Source organism: Heterocephalus glaber, unplaced genomic scaffold, assembly GCF_053883595.1.
Source record: "Heterocephalus glaber isolate CG9 unplaced genomic scaffold, H.glaber_assembly_v1.0 deba00001442, whole genome shotgun sequence".
Classification (NCBI taxonomy): domain Eukaryota; kingdom Metazoa; phylum Chordata; class Mammalia; order Rodentia; family Bathyergidae; genus Heterocephalus; species Heterocephalus glaber.
In genome coordinates, this window is record NW_028258296.1 from 43,508,146 (window position 1) to 43,532,302 (window position 24,157).

At 40.7% G+C, this 24,157-nt stretch overlaps 1 protein-coding gene and 2 pseudogenes across 5 annotated transcripts in view; all 3 read right to left on the minus strand.

Moving 5' to 3' along the window:
- The window catches only part of Aknad1 (AKNA domain containing 1), a 39,947-nt gene extending 25,586 nt beyond the window's left edge, over positions 1-14,361 (minus strand). For 3 of the 5 annotated variants that reach the window (XM_021265596.2, XM_087213211.1, XM_021265595.2), the window contains exons 1-5: positions 14,197-14,355; positions 10,219-11,304; positions 7,986-8,025; positions 7,679-7,827; positions 7,514-7,576 (exon numbers count right to left, since the gene is read on the minus strand). In XM_021265596.2, coding sequence (XP_021121255.1) covers positions 7,514-7,576; positions 7,679-7,827; positions 7,986-8,025; positions 10,219-11,196 — 1,230 coding nt within the window. In that variant the 5' untranslated portion in view covers positions 11,197-11,304; positions 14,197-14,355. Of the gene's footprint in view, positions 1-7,513; positions 7,577-7,678; positions 7,828-7,985; positions 8,026-10,218; positions 11,305-14,196 lie in introns of all 5 variants that reach the window. The other 2 variants (XM_021265589.2, XM_021265594.2) reach the window with 2 other exon arrangements.
- LOC147827712 (uncharacterized) lies at positions 2,203-3,042 on the minus strand (annotated as a pseudogene).
- Positions 3,041-4,151, minus strand: LOC101721266 (uncharacterized; annotated as a pseudogene).
- Positions 14,362-24,157: the final 9,796 nt, after the last annotated feature.

A 24,157-nucleotide genomic window follows, 5' to 3' on the forward strand; every position in this document is an offset into this window, starting at 1 on the left:
AAACCTAAGGTCTTTCTCCTGTGAGGTTTCAGGTGGTTCGTCTTTGTACGAGAAAATTACAGCGCCAGTGTCAAGGGCACAAGACTGCTCCACTAGTGCAGTATTTGTTATAAGCTAAGAAAATCTATGTGTAACTCTTAGGCCCTTGGTTTTTTGTGGGGTCTTTTGTTTGTTTGTTTTTTTCTTTTAAAGACAGTCTTTACAGAGCATCGACATGGACCTAACTTTGTGAAAACCAGAAAAAAATAAGGTAAATATTAACTTTAGATACAACTTGGCTAAATTTACTAAGTGATCTTTATCAAGACTAGTTCAGGCTTCACCTATAAATAGGACAGAAAGGACCAATACAGTACCCTGAAATTGTCTGACAATAAAATAACTTCTTCCAAGTAGGGACAATCATGTCTTCAACCTCTATAACAAGAGGAAGAAAAGTAGGTTTAAAAAGTATGCTCAATATAATTATGATGGGAGGAATAAGCTTCAAATAAACTATGAAAAGAAAGGACATCAAGAAAATGTAATCACTACTGTGCAAGAACTATGACAAAAAGGAACCACATAAACCCTAAAACAGTGCTACATGCCACTCTCAGTATACCTACAATACCTTGATCAAGCAGATAAAAAAAGACACATTTGACAAACCAAAAGAATTACAGAATTATGTAAGTCTGTCCAAAAAAAGTTTTATGGGTGCCAAGCAAGTAACAGTAGTTGATGTAGTCAGACTCCTCAACCTTGACATTTTCTCCATTCCCGAAGCCATGCTCTGAAGACAAGGCCCTCAGGGCTGGTATACCACATAGCCACTGCCTTGAGATACAGAGAACATACTGTGGCACATGTAACTGAGGCATCTGCTGCCAGTTCCAGTACGGTAGAAAACATAAGTCATCTCTTATGGTGGAGTTTGACTAGAATGAGTGACCAATTAACCAGAACACATCATTTGAAGTCTTGATTTCAGGCTTTCAAAAAATCTTTAATGAATATCATCAGTTAGATATCCAGAAACAGAGTTGTATGGCTTGTTCTTTTCATGATATCTACAGTTTTGCTTTAAATCTTAAGGATTTCACAACAAAAGCTAGACTGATGGCACCTCATTTTATTTTGCTAAGAGGACCAGATTGTCAGCCATGTTCTGAATAAGAATCTTACTCTTAAAGAGTTGATGTGCATATCTTGAGGGTGTAAATATCTTTTATTTCCAGAGCACTGCTACGCACATCTTTATTATATTTAGAGTATGATGCATTACCAAGCTCAAACAAATTGACTGCTGAGAAGATAGGTTTATGAAGGCCATCTTGGTGAAAGGCCCAGATGGTAGTGAGACCTCTATGACAGTCTTTCCACTTACTGATATGGGAGCTTGTTAGGTCAAAGACTACTAGGACCAATGACAACAAAGAATTATCACACATGTAGTTTTATGAGGGGTGATGGTATGTTGGCCATCAGTCTTGATGAAGACAGTTACTACAAAAATTTGTACAACATTGTTACAGGTAGAAAAGTCTATCCAGCTTGTATCCATAGCAGACTTGGACCATAAAGCCATTCCAGCTGGAAGCAAACTGGATTTGGCAAAATTTGATTTCAATTCTAATTGGCACATAGCTTCATAGCTGATTCTAAAGTCTCACAGAGCTTGATAGTAGTATGAACTCTTGGTGAGTTGATCATCTTGACACAGAGACTATTAACAGAGCTGTCATTTAATGAAGATCTATCAAGCTGATGCCTGAACAAAGCACTGATGACCTAAACATGAAGGATTTGCCTCTGCTCTTAGTAAATAGAAATCTAGCAGTAAACTGTTTCAAGATTCAAAATCTGCTGGTCCTTGGTTTACCGACACAATTTTCCTGAGGAACGTATCTATATACTTCCTTCAATCACAAGAGGATTTGGAGTCCTACGTGCCCTCCTCTGGCCTTATTTGGACCAGAAATAATGCCTAACCTTTGCCCAACCCTCCTTACAGCAAAATCTCCAATACTCACTTGGCCAATAAAGCTTGAGTCTTTTCATTACATACTTCATTCCCAAAGTCTAGGATTCAAACATTCACTATGATCATTCCAGACATGCATTCAGTTTATTGATGATCTCCTGCCTATAAACCCAATCCTATTTGAATGGGATGAAACAAGTAAAGTAGAATCTCAGATGATTATTCTGCTGAACATGTTAATTCTTGTATCCACGTCGTTCCAGAAAGTCTCCCTTTTTTCTATACCTATAGGGGTGGCTTCGGGGTTTGTACCAATCCCCCCTGGAATATCCTCTACTGTGATAATATGCTTTCTGATCATGACTATTAAAATATCGATGTTGGTTATAGTATTTATTGTGATCCTTATAGTCATTTTCTTTAATACTGTTTTCTTCTACAACAACAGCATTTGCATCTTGTCCAAAAAGAGAAGTACCATCAAAGGGCAAGTGTAAGATCTTCTCTTGCGTTTTCTTACTGAGAGATGTAAGTCAGAGCCAGGCCTACCGTCTATAGTCTATTGCCATGGCCATAACTCTGACTACAGAGTCCATTATGTCTCCAGTAGTACAAAGCTGCCAAAGGCCTGCATCCATACCATCAGATATTATACATCTTGCTTTTCCACAATCAAACTGTGCATTATGAACTAAATCCTCCATGTCTTCCCAGAGCTTACGCTGATATTGAGCCATATAAGTCATATAGCTAGCAGCTCAGGCTGCAATGGAGGCAGCATGGTAGAATCTACAACCCATGACCTCCATTTCTTTTGAGGTAGAATCTAGAGGAGATGTTGTGCTTCCTCTTTTGCTGTGCTCTAATGCTTCTACAATGGGGCCCTCAGCTGGTGGATTTGGTTGGAAAGGAGAGGTATCCCCGGACACAGGACATACCCTGTGTCCCATGAAGGAAGAAGGGTGACAATCAGCAGGGTCCTTAAAAACTTCAGCGGTAGCAATTCTTTGTTTGTTTGTTTGTTTTGGTACCAGAGATCGAACTTGGGTCCTTGCGCTTGCGAGGCAGGCAGAGGAACCACTGAGCTAAATCCCCGGCCCAGTGGTAGCAATTCTTAAAAGAGGATGCAATGGAGGAATGAAACGTTTTTTAGAGGTTACACAATCAGGTTTCCCTTCACACAATTCTGTTTCAGATTGTAATGTTACCCTCTTTATAACACCTCTCTGCTCCATTCTCTTCAAAAGACCTATGAAACTAGATTGGGTGGGATCAGTTGGCTGCCCTTTGTCATCAGCTGTTGGGGATTTGCAATCAGCTTCTCCACCTGTCAATAAATTTTCTTCCTTAGATGTGGAGAGGTCCCAAGGAACTGAAGAATTCTCATTTGGCCTAGAATCATGAAACCTAAAACAGCTCTTGGACTGCAGATCACGTATTACTCGGGACATCTCAGGCACTTGTGTCTGGAGATAGAGAATGGCATCCTGTCCATGCTGTGAAGCAGAAGACTCTATGGGTAAATCCTCCTTGATCTCAGAAGAGTCCAAAGATTCCTGGGGGACAAGAAGTGGAGATGAAGGCAAAGTCTGATAATTTTGTAATAGTTTAAGTGATTCTGTCTCAGAGATCTTATTATCAGAATTATTTTGATCATTTTTCTGGTTTTCCAGTGGGTTCTCAACAGAGGAAAGTTGAGAAACTATCCTTTGTGGACTGCTGGCACAACTCCCAGAGGAGGAGCTGCTGTCTCCAATGGGAAGAGGAACACTGCAGCCAGAGCGATGATTCTCAGAGGATGGCACCTTAGATGCAGGCATTCTATCACTGTAAGAGGTGCTAGGCTCTTCATCATCACTACTAACCAGATCAGTGTATTCAAGAACAGGTCTTAATGGTCCTTCACTGACGAACTGGATGTCGTCTTCATTCTCCTCAGTGGCAGTCGCGGGAGCCTTGGGTCCGGAGGGGGAGAGGAGTCCACGAGCTCTGGCCCGGCGTCGCCCATGTTCCGGATGCCCGAGAGAAACGGTGTCCCCGCTGCGCCCCTTCCTGCCGGCGCCCATAAATTCTTATAATAAATGAGTAAACAGGAGCTTGAACTCATATGGCTAGAGGATATAAAAACGGTGAGTCTAGTGGATATTTCCATTTTCTCCCCATATTTAACCTCCATCTTTCTTATGCCCCACCCAGAAGGCTCACCTTAAATCAATAACATCAACAGGCTCCTGTCTGCCCTGACTTCAGTTGTTTTCAGCGGGTAGTAGGCAGCACAGGAGAGAGGAGTTGGAGTCCGATGAAGTAGGAATTTTATTTCCCCAATTGCTTCCTCTCCATGTCATCATGGATTGACTATGTCCTCCTACCATGAGGCACAGAGCTTGTTAGCTACTCCTATAGCCACCGCTACTGCTATCTCTTTAGGGTCCGGGCCTGCTTTCACTCTGCTTCTTCAGGCCTGTGGGTGAAGCAGTCCCATCCACAAGATGCTTTCCTATCCACTATTGGTTTCTCACACCTTTGCCCACAGCTAGAAAAGGATACCTTTATCAAACTCTCTGCATTTACCCCATTTTAGCCAGCCATCTCCTCCCTGCCAAGATCCTGCCTGATGCTGTAAATCTCACAGGCAATGCTGGAGATTCTGGCTTGGGAGATGGGGAAAATGTGATTAAATCCTGACTAAAACAAGGACTTGGGCTAAAACAAGGCTAACAAGTTAGAGAAGCAATGTCAGTGTTGGGCAAAGAGAGTCACAGTGAAAGCAGGATGTTCAAGTGAAGATGCAGATACTGGGAGTTACAGGTGAAAAGCTAGGACTAATTGTTTAGGAATTAGTAGCATGAATGTGTCAGTTAAAGCCATGAGAGGGAATGAGGTGTTTAGAGTAAAGAAGATAAGAAGAAAATGGAAAAAAAGCCAATTATGAATTCTAATTTACATCTTGGAATTTAAAGCATGTTACATTTCAGAAGATAGGGCACAGTTTTCTAGGGATAAATGTATTGCATTTAGTTCTCATAACAACTCTAAGATGGAAGACATGCTACAGTGTGTCTAAGTTGTGTAACCAATTAAGTAGAACTTGGGTGTCCGCTTCCCACTGTGCTGTACTGCTCCAACTAAGAGGGTGGTTTTAGTCTTGTCTGACCTTTTTCTAACAGTGGGCCTGGAACACTCAGACCACAGGTTGACACTGTCAGGAGCCCCTTACTGTCTTCACTCCTAACAGGAATCTCCATTTACCCTCTGACATCAGGAAGAAACTTCCTGAATTGAGGCCTCTGAAGGCTAGCACCTTAAACCAGTAGTCTTTTGCTCAGTCCTTTAAAATTCCACGTTCTTCCAGTTCCCCAAGTCCCAGGTTTTGGGAGATCTTTATTTATTATTTATTCCTTAGCCCCTGCAAGCTGCCTTCCAGATATGCCATCGCGTTGAAACTAGGTTTGGTAGGGAACCTTATGACCTCTTGGTTGCCAAATCCAACGCTCATTTTCCTTCCTTCCTTGAACACTTGATGGTGTGGCCCACATAGCCCTTCTTAGAGCCCTCTTTTCTCTTGGTTTCAGCAACAGCTTTGCTCCTTCGAGTCTGCTTCTGACCTTTTGGGTCCTTCTTCCTGGGTCCCATTTGTGGGCCCCTCTTCTTTCCCTTGCCCTCCGGTTGCTGTTGTCCATGATTTTGTCCTTGACTCTGCCTGTTTCGCCTGGGAAATCTCATCCACCCCATAACATCAAACCAAATCAGCATTTCTAGCCCAGATCAACATTTCTGGTCTAAATACCTCTGAGCACCAGATGCATTGCTCTAGCTGCCGGCTGGATCTCACACTTAAATGTCATCTAAGGACCCCACACTCAAAGTGCACCCAAACTATACTTTACATCTTGTCCCCTGTCTGCATCTCTGATGTGCATCCTCCACTTTTATTCCTAACCATGGTTTTCCTAGCCAGAAATCTGGAACCCATCCAGCTTCCTCCTTTCTTACTTTCATCCCTTTCAATCTGTCACTACTTTAAACCTAGAGACTTTTCTCCTCTCCATCCTCACAGCTTTGTTCAGGCTCTGCTAACTTGTGCTGGATTATGGCTCTCTGATCAGTCTTCCTACAGTCATGCTCTCAAGATGCTTGCCATCTCTCTGCTTTAAATCCTTCAGTGTTCCCATCCCCCAGACTCAGGATAAAATCTAAGCTCCTTAGTATGCCTTTTATGATGTGGGTCTCATCCACCTTTCTAGTTTTCCCCCTTCCACTTCACCACAGGTACTCTGAGCTCCATCTGGTAAATTATAGGGCTATGCAGAACCTCACACTAGCAGCATTTCTGGCCCCTGTGCCTGCTGCTTCCATTTTCTAGAAGACTTCTTTGCCCTTTATTCTGCCAAGCTTACCAACCCCCTTTCTTCCAGCAATGCCCAAGTCACAAGTCCCTTCCAGGAAGCCTTTCAAACTGTTCCCTCAAAGGCAAGAGCATGCCTCTTGTAGGCTGCCATGAGCATCATCTATGACATTTCTCAAGCTACTTTTTAGTTATTTGCTTAACAACCTGTTGTTCTTAGACTATAAGCCACTTGAAAAGGAAATGCTTGTTCATCTGCAAATCTCTAGTTCCTGGGACAGGATCTGGGACATAGAAAGTGCCTCAGAAATATTTGTGGAATGAATGAATGAATGATTCAATTAATATGATGCGTAAATGAATCACCAACTGTGTCTTTTTTTTTTTTAATTTTTATTTATTATTATTTTTTTTTGGTACCGGGGATCGAACTTGGGACCTTACGCTTGCGAGACAGGCGCCAGAACCACTGAGCTAAATCCCCAGCCCCCAACTGTGTCCTTTAGCATGTGGGTTCACCTGGGTTTTGTCCATACTCTGGGATATTTGCAGCGTAGCCTGCCCTGAACCTTGCTCATGCCTGCATCAAGACTCCTGGCCTGCCTCTTTGTTGACTCAGTGGCCCAAAATACATCTTCTGTCCATTTTTAGTTATCCCAGTCTCAGCCTTTCCCTTCATTGCTCCACTTCTTCTTCTCATGACTGTAGCACTGCTAAGAAGGCTGTCACAGTGACAGCATAACTTAGCAATTTGATTGAATGCAGCAACAAGCAAGGATGTAAAAGTAAGACTTTAACTTGAAAACTATTGCTTTGAGTCTGATTTTAAATGTTTTCCAAGCCTTACCTATTGAGCTACCAGGTAGCACAATTTTTATAACCTGTATCTACAGAATCCCTTCAGATATGGGTCACCCTTTATTACAGTTCTTCTCTAGAACATGGCATAGTCTCAGATTTGTTATGAGGTGACTGATGAGGTAACAGATCCCCTGAGAAAGAAAGTGCCAGATACATATAGAAATAATTCTAAGCTGTTGTAGTCCCAGAAAGTAACATAGTTTAACCATTAGCCAAACATTTCCTACCAGTACATTTCCATGCCCACCACTGCAGAGAAAACAGGATGGTATGACATTATTTATATTTACCCATGTCAAATTCCCTAATAAAGATTTTAAAAACTAGATAAAATTGATTACCAGCTTTCTGTCTTGCAAATGGCAGAGAGAGTCCTGTTGTATTCTTTTGGAAAATTCTTGTACCTGCAGTGAAAAGATGCAATATTTCATTAATGGTATAGTCTCAGGTGTTTAAATTTACTGGTAGTTACTTCTAATGTTTAGAATAAGCTTTCAATGTGTTACCTTGGTCTTCAGTTGATCAGTCTGTTCTTTTAATTTCTGACACATCTGTTTCCCTTGGCATATTTTTTGAAATATGGACGAAGAACTTGAGGGAAGATCTTTCGGAGAAGCTGATGTCAACTTCAAGAGACTTGTCTCTGATTCCAATCCTATATGAGAAAGAGTAAGCTCTGCCTACCATTCATTTCAACTTGCCACAGTTTTCTTAGGTAGTGAAGACAGAAGACTGTGGCAGTCACCACCTTTTGCTGTTTTTTTAAAAAGTTTTCAAACTATCTAAATCAAAGAAGTTTTAAAGCATCAGTACCTGTGAGAAGTTCTTGATGGATGTGTACTGTAGACTCCATCTGCACAATTAGATGAGAAAACATTACTGCTGAGATTGCTCAATGGCACCATTATTTAGAATGGCTTTATGTGTTCTGGTCATCACAGAGGCACCCCAGTCTGTGGTCAAGAGCTGGGACCGTGATGCTGAGGCTGAATTCCATTCTGACACTTATTTGCCAGGTGACCCAGGCAATTACCTCATTACTGCCAGCCTCAAATTTCTCGGCAATAAAATGGGGGTAGTACAGAATATGGCTCATGGGATTGCTATGAGGAATAAATGTGAAATATTTGCCATAATGTCAGGCATGTGGTAAGTATTCAGCAATATGTAGCTGTCATTAGGATCATGTTTGATACTAGTATGTGGATTATGCAAATATTTCTCCTGAAACTAGACAGAATCCCCATGAGGGCTTTGTTGATTTCATCACTAGCTCGGTTACTAGTGCATTCACTAACACCATTATTCTAGAAATAATATAATATGCATTAAATTCCAAAATGTGAGTCAAGATAATGATTGCTTTCACTCACCACAGGCTAACTGGACAGGGGTATCAATCCCACAGTGATTCACCTGGCACTTCTTCCCATTGTTCCCAACACATAAATCTCAAAAACATATGAATGTCCAAGAGTTAAATGGCAGTGGTCAAAATAGACTTGTCATTATGAATATCTCCAGTATAGAATGGTATAAAACTATAGAATCCAATTCTCCAACTTGAATTGACAAGGACTAGAAAATATCAGATGCCTGATTTCAGACTCCAATTGCCAGAGGGGGATGGGCTTGATATCCATTCTGCTCCTACTGACCACCAGGTACTGAGATAGATGAACATGTTCTCCTGTGAGCAGAACAAGGAACCTGAGACTTCCCAATACCATAGGAATGTAGATATCTGCAAGACTTAGAGAAGCAGCCTAGTCATGGCCAAGCGGCCAGCTGGTCCTATGGGTGTATGTGGGGAGGGGTTCCAGCTGAAATTCCCCAGAGTGATCAGTTGAAGGAGAAGGAGGTTGAATAATGAGGGATGGAAATAGAAACAGGCAGACATTGTTATTCTGTCCAGGATGCGCCCCCTCCTATGAGGCTTAAAAGAAAGACAATACAATCCTGGCAAAGCGCCAAAGAGCTGGAATGTTACATTGATGGTTAAGGTGACTTAACCTTACTATTAAATGTCAAATAATCAATGAGAGCCTGAGTCTCAATACGTGGGGAAGCGGGTGGAAATAGCATAAAAGAAGCATTAAAAAAATCTTATACTAAATGGTTACTAATATAACAAGTTTGAAATATATTATTAAAGAGCTTAGTTCAGCTCAATTTAGTAACTGAAGGAATAGTGTATATAAGACACTAAGGGCAAGCTTCTAGGGGGTGTTAGGCAAGGGAAAGATGAAGACAAGTTTGCTGCCCTCCAGAGGCTTCGAATCCAGTAGGAGAAACAGGTACCTCCAGATTATTATTATTATTATATTTTTGGTACCAGGGATCAAACTCAGGACCCTGTGCCTGCAAAGCAGGCACTGGGACCACTGAGCTAAATCCCCGGCCCTACCTCCAGATGATTAATGACCCAAAGCAGACTGAGATAAATGCCCTGACAGAAGTCCCAAACAAGCAAGGGTGGAAAAGACTGACTTAGTGGATATGAAAAGTCACGTGGTCTGAGAACTGAACGATGTCGTGAGAATGAGTGGGTCTTTGATGAGTTGAGATGGGATTTTCATACAAGGTAAGAAGAGGTGAGAGGGTTCAGAGCCTGAGAAGAGGTTCCAGGTCAGCCAGATAACTGTGGATGACTCCTTGGAGAGGAGCTGAGTTTAGAAGGCTAGATAAAGTTTAAAAGAATAAATGGGGAGGCCCACATTCCAGCTTGAGGAATTTGGATTTACCCTCTTAGGCATTTTTGTGAGTGCAACTCCTGATTTTTCTCAGGAGAACATCACTGAGCTTCTGAGAGGCTAAGTCACCACCCCTGATAACATAGAGCAGTGGTGGTGAACCTATAGCATGCATGCTACAGTGGGCTGTTTGGTATCAATGAAAGCTCTACTAGGTTCGCCATCACTGATCTAGAAGGTCCGATGGAACCTCAGAGCTAGAACTGCACTCTACACACCTTCCAAAAAGTCATCTTGAGAGAGATGAGCAGTGGCCCATATATATTTATCTACGGGAGACTATTTTCATTTACCTGTATTTGTTGTGAAGGATCTGTAATTTTCCTTTTCTTCTCTGGTTGTTGTTTTTCAACACAATTTGACCTAGACAGGTTTTCTAAAATGTCTTGCACAATTGTTGATTTATTTCTCAATTTAGGAGAGGAGCTGGCTTGTTTAGCCATTGTAAGTGATTTACTCATTAGGTTATTTTTAGGGATTTTCACTTTGGGAGCAACCTTAGAGAAATCTGGGAGCTGGTAATGAACTTGACCTTGGCCATATTTGAACACATTGCTTGAGCTTGCTTTTTTAGTCAGCTGTTTCTGGGGTTCCTGCCCTTGGCAACTTTTTTGTTTATCACTCAGACCTGTGATTTTTGTTAGAAAATTTGAATTTTCTTGATGGCTGCTATTTCCAACAGCCACTTGCTCTTCTACATCAGAAGAACTTGGAGAACAACTGGGCTTACTGCTGTTTCCACCATCCCTGTTAGGGTTGAGTTGGTCATTGAATTCTGGGTACCAAAAGTTCTTTACATAACATGAAGAAATATTTGTAATAATAGCTGCTTCATCAGTACTATCAGCATGAGAGATCTCTGGGAGAGTTTCACAATCAATGCCTTGACCTCCTAGAAATGGATCTTTAGAAAGATGATGGAGCAAAATATCAGAAATCTTTGACTTCGAAGTATATCCTTCATTAGCTGGAATATAAAGATTCATGGAACATAGTTTCTCTGGATCACCTTTTTTGTCAACAAGAAAATCATTTTCAGTAATTTTATCCCAAGTCATGGCCACCGCTGTATTTAGGCAAATCTCATTATGCTCTGCCTTTTCATGAGGATCATCTTCTGTTAGAATAACTTGATCTGAGACACCAGGAATATTATTTTTTGAGGTAAAATTGCCATCATCACACATCTTCATTGGGGAGACAGTGTCATCATAAGGCAGATCCTCCTGTTGCTTATAAGTTGTATCTTCTGAAAAATCAGTTTCATCCATAATTATCGAGCCCAGTACCTCTTGTCCTCTGCTGCCTAGTCTTAGTGTCCTTAATTGTCACAATAGATCTTCTGGTTTTCACTGATAGTCTTCATGTTATGTCCTAAGCTATAGGAAACAAGAACAGCCTCATTGTTAAATATATTAGAACAATGTCTGAAGCTGTGCTTATTGTGGTGTTTTATGCCAGAACAAAATGGATATTTTTGTTTAGAAAATTCATCTACAAACATGCAGATAGAAAGCTCAACCAAGAGCTCACTTATCTTAAATACTATGGAATAATTTTTAAAAGAGGGACATACTATAGTTTTTATTCATTAAACTTGGAGGAATACATTGTTCTACAGTTAATGACCAAATCTTTGCCGTTCTGTCTTAGGAATACTATTTGGGATTTGAGAGCTTGGAATGGTGGCATAGGATTGTTTGAAATACTGTTACCATCACACTTCCACACTCACGAGTGGGCCTCTACATCCTGTGCCACTGAAAGCTGGCTCAGCTCAAGCAGAATCTTTACCTTCACTGTTCTGATACTTTAAAAAGAGTTTTATTTGATAGCTTCTTGCCCTTTTGGCTGAGATCAAATGTAAAGAGTTTTATTTTTAACTGACATACAGTAATTGTACATATTGGGGTACAGTGTGATGTTTTGATATATGGGTATAAAGTAATCAAATAGACTAATTAGCATATTTATCACCTCAGACATTTACCTTTTTTGTGGTGAAACATTCAAAATCCTCTCTTCCATCTCTTTCTAAACATACAGTACACCACTGGTAACCACAGTCAGCCTACTCTACAACATCAGAGCATGTTCCTCCTATCCTAACTTGGTACCCATGACCAAACTCTCCCTACCCCCTTCCAACTTCAGCCTCTGCTAACTACTATTCTGCTCTCTACTTGTACGGAATCAACTTTTTCAGATTCCACGGATGAGTGAGATCATGCAGCACTTGAGTTTCCCTGCCTGGTTTATTTCACTTCACCCGATGTCCTCCAACTGCTGCTCCACATTCTGCTACTGTTTTCATTTGTCCTGGACACTCTGGTCCTCTTTCCCTGGTTTTCCCTAGTGTGTCTGAGAAGGGCAGAGAAGGACTGGCAGAAATATGACCAAGGGAGGACAAATAGGACTTCAAACCTGGAGGCCATTCAGCAGCCACACAGCCCAGTTTTAATTAGGGCTCAGGCAGAAAAGGCTGAGAGCCTGGAGAGGCTGGAGAGGCTGCCCTTCTCCTGAGCAGCCCTGGCCAGCGGCCACAGCCTGGACACAGTGTGAGGGCAGCAGTTCTGAGGAGGCTGCTGAAAATGGTCATCAGAGCAAAGCCAGCTGTCATTCAGTATGAGGCTTTTTTTTATTTTTTAAGGAAAAATTAAAACATCCTTTTGGGTATCTCTTTTTGATTTGTGAGCTTTTGAGACCTCTACTTAGAGGTAGTAAAATTATCATAAGCTTTAGGTGGAGGGACTGAGGCTGTTTGTGGCCCGGAGCACCAGCCATGCTCTGAGGTTTACTAGCTTGGGTGGATGCAACCGCAGGCTGCCCTCCCTGGCCCAGCCAATGATAGGGCTGGGAGAATGGGTTTGCAAGTCCTTCCTCATCCACATTTGTATGATCTATGTACTTGTGAATTATTAGTTAACCTCAAAAGCTAAAATAGTATGTTTGATGAAAAAACTGAGCAAAGAAAAAAGGAGTAAAAACTAAATGTGGTAAAGGCATCTGTGAAACATTATACAAAAGTCATAGTTTTCTAGATAACATGCCAGTGTTAGAGAACTCAAATTTTTAAAAGTGATTTTAGGAGATGGGAAGGGAGGATATAACCACAGGATACTTTAAATCATTTCTAGAGACTGCTGTTTACTATAAAATGAGGGAGTCTTGTTCTTCATGAACAGAATTACACGTTGCTCCAACGCAAGCTGAAACAGGGCTAGAGAAAGTGCTTCCCAGGAAAGTCAAAGGCACAGTAGGAAAGTTGGAATCAAGAGACCTGGGTTTGGGCAAGGGGTTTAGCTCAGTGGTTCTGTCACCTGCCTTGCAAGCACAAGGACCCATGTTCGATGCCGGTACCACAAAAAAAAAAAAAAAAAAAAAAAAGAGAGAGAGACCTGGGTCTCTGCTTATTAGCTGTATGTCATCTGGCAAGTTTTTAACTTTTCTGAGTATCATGTTATTCTTCTAAAAAGATAAGAACAATTATACCTGGCCCATAAGATTGCTGGGTGATGAAATGAGGTGATGCAGATAAAGCACTTGGCATGGTGTTTGACACAGAGTGAGGATTTAGTCAATGATATTTAAAAATAAATTTTTAAAAACCAAAACTAATCTTGGTGTTGGAATACTAAAGACTGCCTGGGAATAGAAGACTAGGCGCTCCTTACCTGAGGTGATATTTAAAGGATAAAGGAAGGAATTTGTATTTGTAAGATAATCTCTAAAACAGCCTTAAAATTCTTTAAAATCTATCTGTAAAATGAGTACATTATTTAAAAGTGAAAATCACTAAATAACTTAAAATAAAGCAGTGTCTAATTTTTGAGGCTAAAAAAAATATTTTTAAATGTCTACAGAGAAGAGAGAAAAAGAAGACAAACTAATTTTTCAGGACCTTTAAGGACCCAAGTTACAAAAAGTCATACTTGTGTATTCTGTGTGTTCGGGGGGCTCATCGCTGGACTCCATGCCCTTCATGTTAAGGAAGAAAAGTCTCTGTGGTGGCCAGATCTCAGTTCCAAAATAGCATCCTAAACTGATAACATTTTTTATTTTTGCTAAGGATCTTTAGAAAGAGACCCCACCAATATAAGCCAGAAGCCCAAGGAACTCTCTCACTACATACAGAAATACAGCTTCTGTTATTATTACTATTGTTATCATCATTAGTATATGTGACCACGTGTGTATACATTTAAAATAGCAAGAGAATTCTTTCTAGAAAAATACAATTCACATCTTTAGTATTGTAATGGGGCCCTTACAGGTAACTGGAAGGAATTGTTATGTCTTATGTCAACACTCAGCTCAACCTTGGAATCCAAAGGCATCTTCAAAGAGATTCCCATCAGATCCCGATAGAACCTTTCTGTAGCGCCAATCGGATGTACAATCAGACATACTGAAGTCCAGGAATACATTTGGGGCCCTAGCTTTTTATGCAGCTGTATTGACCATTGTGAGCTCAGCAATAGCTCATAGTCACCCTATTGAGCAGACGAGGCCTAGGCATCCCAGCAACCCCACCTGTGAAAACACTTCAGCCTGGGCCCTAAGCAGAGATGAACAGCAAGCTGCTCACCATGCTGACAGCACTTCCCTGTGTGTTTTACTTCATCATGAAATCCAAATTTGGTGCTGAAGTGCCCATCTAAGCTCACTCACTTGCCTCTTTAAGACAAGAAGATATCCATGGCTGGAATGACTTGGGAATTTGATAAAATCAATTAAGAATGTCTATAGATGGAAAAAACAAAACTCCATAGTGATTAGAGGCAAAGGATGGTCAGCAAATCATTGTTTCTGGCTGGTAGGTGATATTTCTTCTATTCCTTAAGCCTATTTAGTGAAGCTTTACATATTGGAAGACTGTTTTCATCACCAAAAGAAAACTCGGGGGCCGTGTACCTGTGACTATCCTCTGACCACATCCCTGGCACCATCTGTTGTGTGTTTAGACCTCTGCTAGCCAGGCAAACCATTGAAGATGTCTGTGACCCAGCTGTGGAGGAGAAAGCAGCCATTTTTGCCACTCACCCTTCCCTGCCTTCCTCCACCAAAGTTCCAGTCAGCACCACCACCTGATCCCTGTGGTCCCAAATGCCACACTTCTGAGATTAACCTTACTGACTACAGCTAGAACAAGAGTTGTCTATTGGAGGCAATAATTCAACAATCCAAATTCTTCATGCTCCTCTCTATATTTGTCATTTAGGAAGTGACTGGTTTACAGTTAGGAGCTTTAAGGACACGATTCTTTGTTATTTAGTTCTGCACAAAGTAATATGCTAAGTCTTCCACCAACACAAAATGACAACCAACATGAAGAGATAAACCAATGGCACCAACAATAGAAACTCACCTACATCATGGAGTGAACAAGGTGAGAGGCCTTCAGTGCAGATGAGCAATCCTTTAATTTAAATCATCTTTTTTCAGTAGCTGGAAGCTGACTGCAATTGAATAATAGAACTAACACAGAGTTTCAGAATCATGGTGTGCCACTGCTGCTGGATCCCTTTAAGCAAAAAATCATGGTGAAGAACACCAGGGAACTTCCAATGTAATCTAAACTTTTATCCCTTTTTTTGGTCTTTTAAGAGCATTCAAAAATACTCAGCTTGACTCTTTTAATTTTTACATTCTATCTATTCCTAGCTCCAGATGTCTATTTATCCACAAAAGGATATAGGATCTGGCTCAGAATAATAAGTCCGAAGCCACACCCAGGGGTCAGATATTCATGGATTTTTTATTCAGTGTATGGTGCTTCTATATTCAAATATTCTCAAAGGTAATGTAATGAAGGCCCCCTCTCCACAGGCTGCATTTGATATCACCCTGGTAATCCTATCAGCTAACTTTATCTCAGAAATGTTGGCTGCCTACAAATGCAGTGTCAGTAACTGTAACCATACACCATTCGGTGGGACAGCCTGGCTTCATCTTCTCATTGTAGAGTGACAGAAGGGACACTCTGTGGTGGAGCAACACATTGATCCAATACTCCCTTGAGAGCTATGTGGATGTATTATTTATAGTCAGGCTAAGAGACATGGGCCTTCCGTTAGTGGGCATGGATTTGATGACCAGCTGTCACAGATTATCCTGAAACTATTTTAAAAATCAAGGGGAAAAAAATCTTTGCAACTGAGCAAACCAGTTTTTGGAGAAGCAGCCTCTCAGTGTTTTACTAGCAGCCTTTACTTGTTTTGCTTGCTCTTTGGTCAGCACTGTCTTTTTATCCAATTTTCCTTCGATAGAGTCCTGTTATCATCATAGATAGTCTAATTTGTGCTGTAAACTACAGACTTTGCTGTGTTTTGGGAACATTTCAAAAACTTGCCAATTGATTTTTGAAAAACAATTCTCATGATAAATTTTAAAACACTGATTTAAAGGAGTATAATTTTTTAAAAAATCTCACTGCTGAAACTTCCTTGACTTTCCCTAAACTTTTCAGGTTAAGTATGGCAAACTCTGCCTAGAGATTCTAAAAAGAGCCAGAATATTTTAGGAAAATCCTCCTTTGTCTAAGATGTATCCTCTCCCCTACCCTGCCTAAAAGAAGAAAATTAATTTGAAATTACAATTTTTAAAAAATGAACAAAATGTCAACAATAGGGTACATTGGTACCTGATATAGGATCTTTAAAATGAGTTCTAAAAGTTACGATTTTGATTATGTTAAAAATCTCTTCTTGTGTTAGAAAAAGGTTAGATGAGTTCCTAAAACCATTTTGTGACAGGATTTTGGATCAATTTTACTTTCTTATTAGAGCTGTTTCTTCATTTGTTAAATAGTTTTCAAGGATACCTATTAGGTGTCAAGCACTATGCTAGGTAGGTCCTGTAACCAAAGGACAATATCAAAAAATACTTATGAATGTAGACTTTTGTGCCAGACTGAATTTATGGCAAGGCTCTTCTACTCAGGCAGCTGTGCAGTCTTGAGCAAGTTGTTTATCTTCTCTGGTTCTCAGTTTGCTCATCTATAAATAGGAATATTAATAGTATTATCACATAGGATTGCTGTGAGGATTATATGGGTTGATTTTTTATATCAACACTTACACAGCAATTAGGTGCCTGACGTTGCATTCTAATCTTACAAATAATTCATCGATTGCATGCCAAAGAATTTAAATATCGCCGGGGATTTAGCTCAGTGGTGCCACTGCCTGCCTTGCAAGTGCAAGGTCCTGAGTTCGATCCCCGGCACACACACAAAAAAGGAATTTAAATATTTATTTTATTGTAAATGATGACAAGTGCCATGCAGGCTAGGAGGAGACTGCTTAGAGAAAGAATATAAGAAAGGAAGCTGAAAGTAACGTCACCCACCTGTAATCCCAGCCACTCAGGATGCTGAAGCAGGAGAATTGCAAGTTTATGGGCAGCTTGAGCAATTTAACAAGACCTTGTCAATTAATTAATTAACAAATGGGCTGGGAATGTAGCTCAGTGCAAAGATCCTTCACACACACACACACACACACACACACACACACACACACACACACAGGAAGAGAAAACTTTCTTGTGATAGGTTAGACAGGAAAAGGTACTCTCAGGATGAGTATTTCAAGCCAGAGCCTGAAGGACACAAAGCCAGCTATCAAAAAAGTTAGGATAGAACATTCTGGGCTGAGACTACCTTTGTGCAAAGACCTGAGGCTGGGAAAGAACTTTGTGTACAGGGGAACTGAAGGCGAATAGCGTGACAGTGGCAGTGCAGATTAAAGAAATCAATGTGTTTAATACATGTGATATATTTTGAAGGAAATGTCAAGAACACCTGGCAGTGTGCTTGTGAATGTGTGTGAGGGTAAGAAGAAATTAATCGTGACATTTTAGTCATGCCTCCTTGTACTTTCCAAGTATTTTAGAATACCAATTATTCAAATGAATAAAATGACTCCAAAGAGCAGAGGATGTGAATTGAAAGAAAATATACATGTCATTTAAAAATATGAAAGATAATTATCTAAACAAATGAAAAAATAATCACTTTCATTAAATATGTTTTATTTTATTATTTATTTATGTATTTATTTTTCAGTACCAGGGATCAAACTCAAGACCTTGCACTTGCAAGGCAGGTGCAGCGCCACTGAGCTACATCCCCGGCCCTGGAATATGTTTTATATTTTAAACTTACTTATGGTCAGCTAGTGTTTATTGAACTTATGAACCACACACTACAATGGGTTATACCACACATAGGCATTTGTTGGTTTGGGGGCTTTGGGTCTAGGGAAAATCCAGAGAGTACAGAGCAGAAAAGATTTACTCAAACCATGTGCATATGAAGATAAGGCTTCAGTTAGGGCCCCAAGACACTGTTTTTCCAGACAATTCAGCCTTCTCAAAAGAAAATATATACTCTTGTATGTTTTGTATGTTGTTAGTAAATAAAAAGATGCTCTGAAATATTGAACAGGGTGCAGTAAGTACAAGGTTTCATCCTTTCCTATAGCCGGGGTCTACATATGTGGGTGTGAACACACATGTGGGGACCTATTTTCAGGGGAGCCCGGAAGTGGGGTCTTCTGGTCTTTGTACACAGTCATGTCCTTTCCACTTGGGAGAAGGAACCCTCCCTCCTGTAAAGGCTCTTGGAGGGAAAGTGATCTTCCAGAATCTCTTGGCAGTAATTAATATGCACCTCAGAGCTTAAATAAAATTGATTCTTCTCGCCTCGTCACAATCCTTTTTAAAAAATACTCACTGTTCTCTTCTGTATAGTCTTCTTTTCTATAAAGAAGAAAATGACATGACAGGCAAAGTTTGATAACTCTGAGCTGCGAGAAGCAGAGACCACCCAGAGCAACACTCTGACTGATGAGTGCTCATTCTAAGAAGCCAAAGAGGCAATGAATGGCTCAGCCAGGAAGATTGCTGTTCATGGCAGTGTAGGGTCCTGCCCATTTCTCACGCCCTGGGAACAGCAGGATGAGAATTTGGATCCTGGTATTGCCACTTTCTAGTTTCACAATTTTGAGCAAATTACCTAACTTATTTTCTTACTTTGTAAAAGGTGATGACAACACTGCTTCAAAGGGCTGTGTGTCAGTTAATCTTCATTGCCAACTTGACTGGCTTGAGACTCCTAGAGAGGTGACTGGATCGTGGGGGGTGCTGTGCTCATTAGTGAATTAATCCACTGATATTCACAGTTGAATGTGCTGTCGGGAGATGGAGCCTAGTTAGAGGAGGTGGGTCACCAAGGGTGTATCTCGAAGTGGGTTTCTCTCACTGGCTCTCTTCTGTGCTCTGCTCCAGCTACCATGAAGTGAGCAGCTTTGCTCTGCCATGATGTTTCTGCTTTGGAGCCAGCCAACCATAGACTGAATCCTCAAACTGTGAGCCAAAATAAACTCGCCTCATTTCAGTTGTGAGTATCAGGTATTTTGTCCCAGCAATGAGAAAGCTGACCAATACAGTTGCTATAAAAATAAAAGAATACATTTACTTATTGATAGACATTGTTACAGAACCAAAGTCCTAGGCTCTATAAATCCCCTTCACCCCAACACAAACAATCCTGATGTACCAGTTACATAGTTGGAAATTTATATAAGTAGTAATGCTTTCTAAATAAATGTAATGTGTTAGAATTGGATTGTGCTTATTTCAGTTTTAATGTATGCAGATGGTTCAGAAAGTGCCTGGCATACAAAATCTGATAAATAGTAGCTTTAAAAAAAATATTAACTGGGCCAAGGGTATAGCTCAGTGATAAGGTGCTCACCTAGCATGCCAGAAGCCCTGAGTTCAATCCCCAGTGTCACAAAAAGAAAAAAATTTAATTATATATAAACTGTCTCAGTATTTCAAAATTTTAGCTTTTTTAGTCAGTTTTTATCATTTTATATGAGATGTGTTGAAATGTAAACTTGTTAGAAATTATTTCATGATAGAGCAATATTAATTATCAATACTTCTAACCCCATTCTTTTTTGGTACCAGGGATTGAACTCGGGTCCTTGAGCTTGGGGGGCAGGGGGCAGCAGAGCTAAATCCCTGGCCGTAACCCCTTTCTTATTAAAGGCACAGACCATATGTGGGGGTAAGAGGCAGGGGATTACTGGGGATTGAACCCAGGACCTCTTCACTGAGCTATGTCCCCAGGCCTTTTGTTTAGCCCCTTAGTAGGGGCTTGCTAAGCCACTGCTAAGTTGCCCAGGCTAGGCTTGAACTCAGAACCCTCAGCCTCCCAGAGTGCTAGGATTACAGGCATGTGCCACCATGTCCAGCTAAAAGCAAAAACTCGTTAAAAAGTAATAAATTTGGGGCCGGGGATTTAGCTCAGTGGTGCCGCTGCCTGTGCAACAAGACCAAGGTCCTAAGTTCAATTCCCAGTACCAAAAAAATAAAAATAAAAAGTAATATATTAGATCCCCACACACAATTATGAAGTAAACATTATTTAAGTTGGTGCTGAAATGCCAAGTTTTATTGGACAACATTGGCTGCTGTATTAAAATACTAGAAAACTATATGAAAGATAAATAATCAACATTTAGCCTTTTAAGATAGGCTTGTGTGGGCTTAATAGGCATTAATTACTTAAGACTCACAACACCTAGGTGAGCAATATCATCATCTTAGAGGTGGAAACTCAGTATAACACTAAACAATTTAGGACAGGAAACAATTACTTGCTCAAAAGATAACAGCATTTTGCATGTAAATAACTTTTCAACTAGGATTATCTAGTACATGACAAACTCTAATTAAACACTGAAAAATTTTAATAAGCTTCTCCTTTTAATTTCATGGAAGAGATTGCGGAAGAGGAAGCCACTTAGCTACAATTACCCAGAAGGTCATGAGCACTGAGGATTTAGTCCCTTGAAATCAATTATTTGGTGTGAAGAGAAGAAAAGGAACATTTAATGGAGACCTATGTGTACGTCATCTCTTCAATCCCCTCTATGGACCCTCAAGATAAATATTCTTTAGGGTGAGAAATGAGTTCTGGGGGTCAGAGCCAGTTTAGGTCAGTCTGATTCCAAGGCCAACTGGCTTCCACTGCTGTTAAAACTATGTGTCACAAGGAGGAAGAAGAAATAGAAGAAATCAGACTCATCAGAGTCATATATATATATCATATATCATATATCGTGTGTGTACTTGGGGTGTGTGTGTGTGTGTGCGTGTGTGTGTCTGGCTTTTGTATAAGTTTCCTATTGCTGCTGTAACAAATTGTTAACAAAATTTCAACAAATTGAGTTTAGAGACCTAATTGGCTTCTATTAGCAACTTGTGAATTGGCAGCATTCCATCTACAAATAGCAGAGTTCTCCAATGAGCTAAGTGAAAGGTGAGCTTTACAGGAAGAAAAGGCTGGAGAGAGCAGAAACAAGGAGTAAAAAGCCTATTGGTTGTTTCAAAGCTACTTTCCTTACGAGGTTAAAGCAGAGAGATTCCTTGATCATGCCAGCGCAGGTTGACTGGCACCTTTCCATTGGTTCCTGTGCGTCTCTTGGCTTGTTCCTAAGTTCCCACAGACTGCATGGCATGTAGCATGAGTGACTCCATCCTGCTTTGGTGTGGTCTGCCGAGACCTGGTGCAGGAGCTCAGTACAAAATAATGGCCTTCCATAAATGTGTGTGTGCGTGTGTGTTACTAGAGATTGTACCCAGGACCTTTGCTCTGAGCTGCTTGCCCAGCCATTTTTTTGTGTTTTTTTCTAAATATTAAGACAGAATCTCAGTTGCTAAGTTGCGCAGGCTGGGCTCAAACTTGGAACCTCCTGCTTCAGGCTCTTGCAATGCTGGGGTTATAAGCATGCACCATCATGCCCAGCCACTCTGGTAACTTTTGTCTAATGAAATCATTACAAATTTAGTGGCAAAAAACAATACAAATTTGTCATCATTCCATGCTCAAGATTTGAAAATGTTTTCACTGGGCCAAAATCCAAGTGAGGCAGGGCTGCATTCCTTCTGGATGCTCTAGGGGAAATCCATTCCCTTGACTTTCCCCACTTCTAGAGACTCCACTTTCCCCCTTCCTCCATCTTCAAAGGCAACATCACAACACTCCCTGTCTCTGTCTCTGACATTCCTGCCTCCCTTTTTCACCTGTAGGGACCCCTGTGATTCCACTGGGTCTGCCCAGATAATCCAAGACAATTGTTTCCCCTTCCTGAGATCCTTAACTTAATCACGTCTGCAATATCTCTTATGACATGCAGCAGAGTATGCCTTTCTGTCTTAAACGTATTTGTAGTCAATTAACATTTATTGAATGCTCCCTAGATTCCAGGGAGTAGGGGTAGAAGTCTATAGGGCCAATATTTTGCCTACTATGGTACTTTTATGTTTTGGAGAATTCTTAGAAAGCTAGGATCTATGCCTTTTCTTTTCATACCTAGGCAGAATCTTTTGTATCTCCAGTGGGCACTGCTATCCCCAAAGCCCCTCCTATGGCACTGTGGTGCTTTGTCATCCTGCAGAACTATTGTAATTTATTGGGATACAGTAAATACTGTAGGAGGACATACCTCCAAGGCAGAAGCTTGAGAATATTTTAAACTATTGATACACACAGTTGCATGGGTGAATCTCAAAATGATTATGTTATTTGAATTGCTTTTTAATTTTTTAGTTTTATTTCAAAGAAATATTATAAATTTCCAGAAAATGCAATTTAGTAGATTGGGCAGGAGATATATAAGTGGTTGCCTGGGATTGGAGTGGAGATTGGGGAAGGGAAGGGAAGATACCAGAGGGCACAAGGAAATTTGGGGAGGTGACAGATATGTTGATTGTTGTGATGGCTTCACAACTGTGTATGTATGTTAGGAGTTATCAGAATTTCTCACATTGTGCTTTTAAATGTGTGCTATTGATTATATATCAGATACAATTCCAGAAAACTGTTAAGAATTATACAACTTCTAAATCCTGCAAAGAACACACAAACTTTGTAAATAAAGTTGGAGAGCCAAAGAGAAATCTGTATCCCCGTGAAGCAACTTTATCTATAAAGCTCTTCAGAACATTTTCAAATGCCTCATTCAAATGCTACCCTTTCAAAATGAGTGAAGATTTATAGGTGTAGCACATCTGGGAGTTTATTTCACATACTGTCTGAGTTCCCTAGCATAGCTGTGAGCCCTCTTTACCAACTTGTCTTCCTTCCACGCACCTTGATGTTCACACTGCAACAGTCCCAAACTGCCTTCAGGTCACCCACCACAACCACTGGTGTTTTGTGTCTTCCTATCTTTGAGTATGCTGCTGCCATCCACCTGGAATGTCCTCCCTCCCTGGGCTCTTTGGCCACAAATGCCAAGCATTTCCTCCTTTGCCTCCTCCATTCCCTGTACCAGCTTCCTCAGATATACTCTCTTCCCACCATCTTGTAATTATTTCTTTCCTACCTGTCCCTGTCACTGTCTGGTGGTATAGTGTGGATTCAATATTTCTTTCTTGGAATTGGAAATGTTCTCTGTGTATCACAGAGATCCACGCTGGAGCCATCAGGTGTCTATAGGGAAGGAGATCCACTAAAAGGAGTTCAGATGTCACCAGATGAAGAGATGAAGCTCGTCATCAGGCTGTTGGCAGTGAGACTCCTGCACCCTGAATCAGAGCAGCTGATTTTCAGGAGGAGGGCAGGACCACTCCGCCTTCCTTCTGCCCCTACACACCCTCTCCCCTGGTTATTTCTTCCTTAGCCCTTGGCTCTCATTTCCTCCAGAACCATCCTCATCTCTTGTACTAAAGCCGCATCTCTGGGTGCAAGCCCTCTGAGCACTCTGTCTCTTTAGCAGCATTTATTACAATCATAGGGACTGGTGGAAGGAAAGAGGGGAGAGAGTGAGAGAGGGGAAGACACGTATGACAAGAGGAAGGAACAGAGGGAGGAAGACCCACAAGTTTAAAAAACTGAGTTAGATTCTTAGCGCTGCCATTTATTTATTTATTTATTTATTTATTTATTTATTTATTTATTGGTACTGAGGATTGAACTCAAGGGCACACTTTATCACTGACCTACATCTATAACCATTTTTATTTTTTATTTTTGAGATAGGGTCTTGTTAAGTTGCCCAGGCTGGCTTTCAACCTGTGATCCTCCTGCCTCTCCCTTCTGAGTAGCTGGAATAGCTGAAATGACAGATATGCGCCCTCGCTCTGCTTCTTATTAATTGATGGGCTTGGATAAATTATTTAAATGACCTGAATCTCAGTTTTCTCATCTCATCC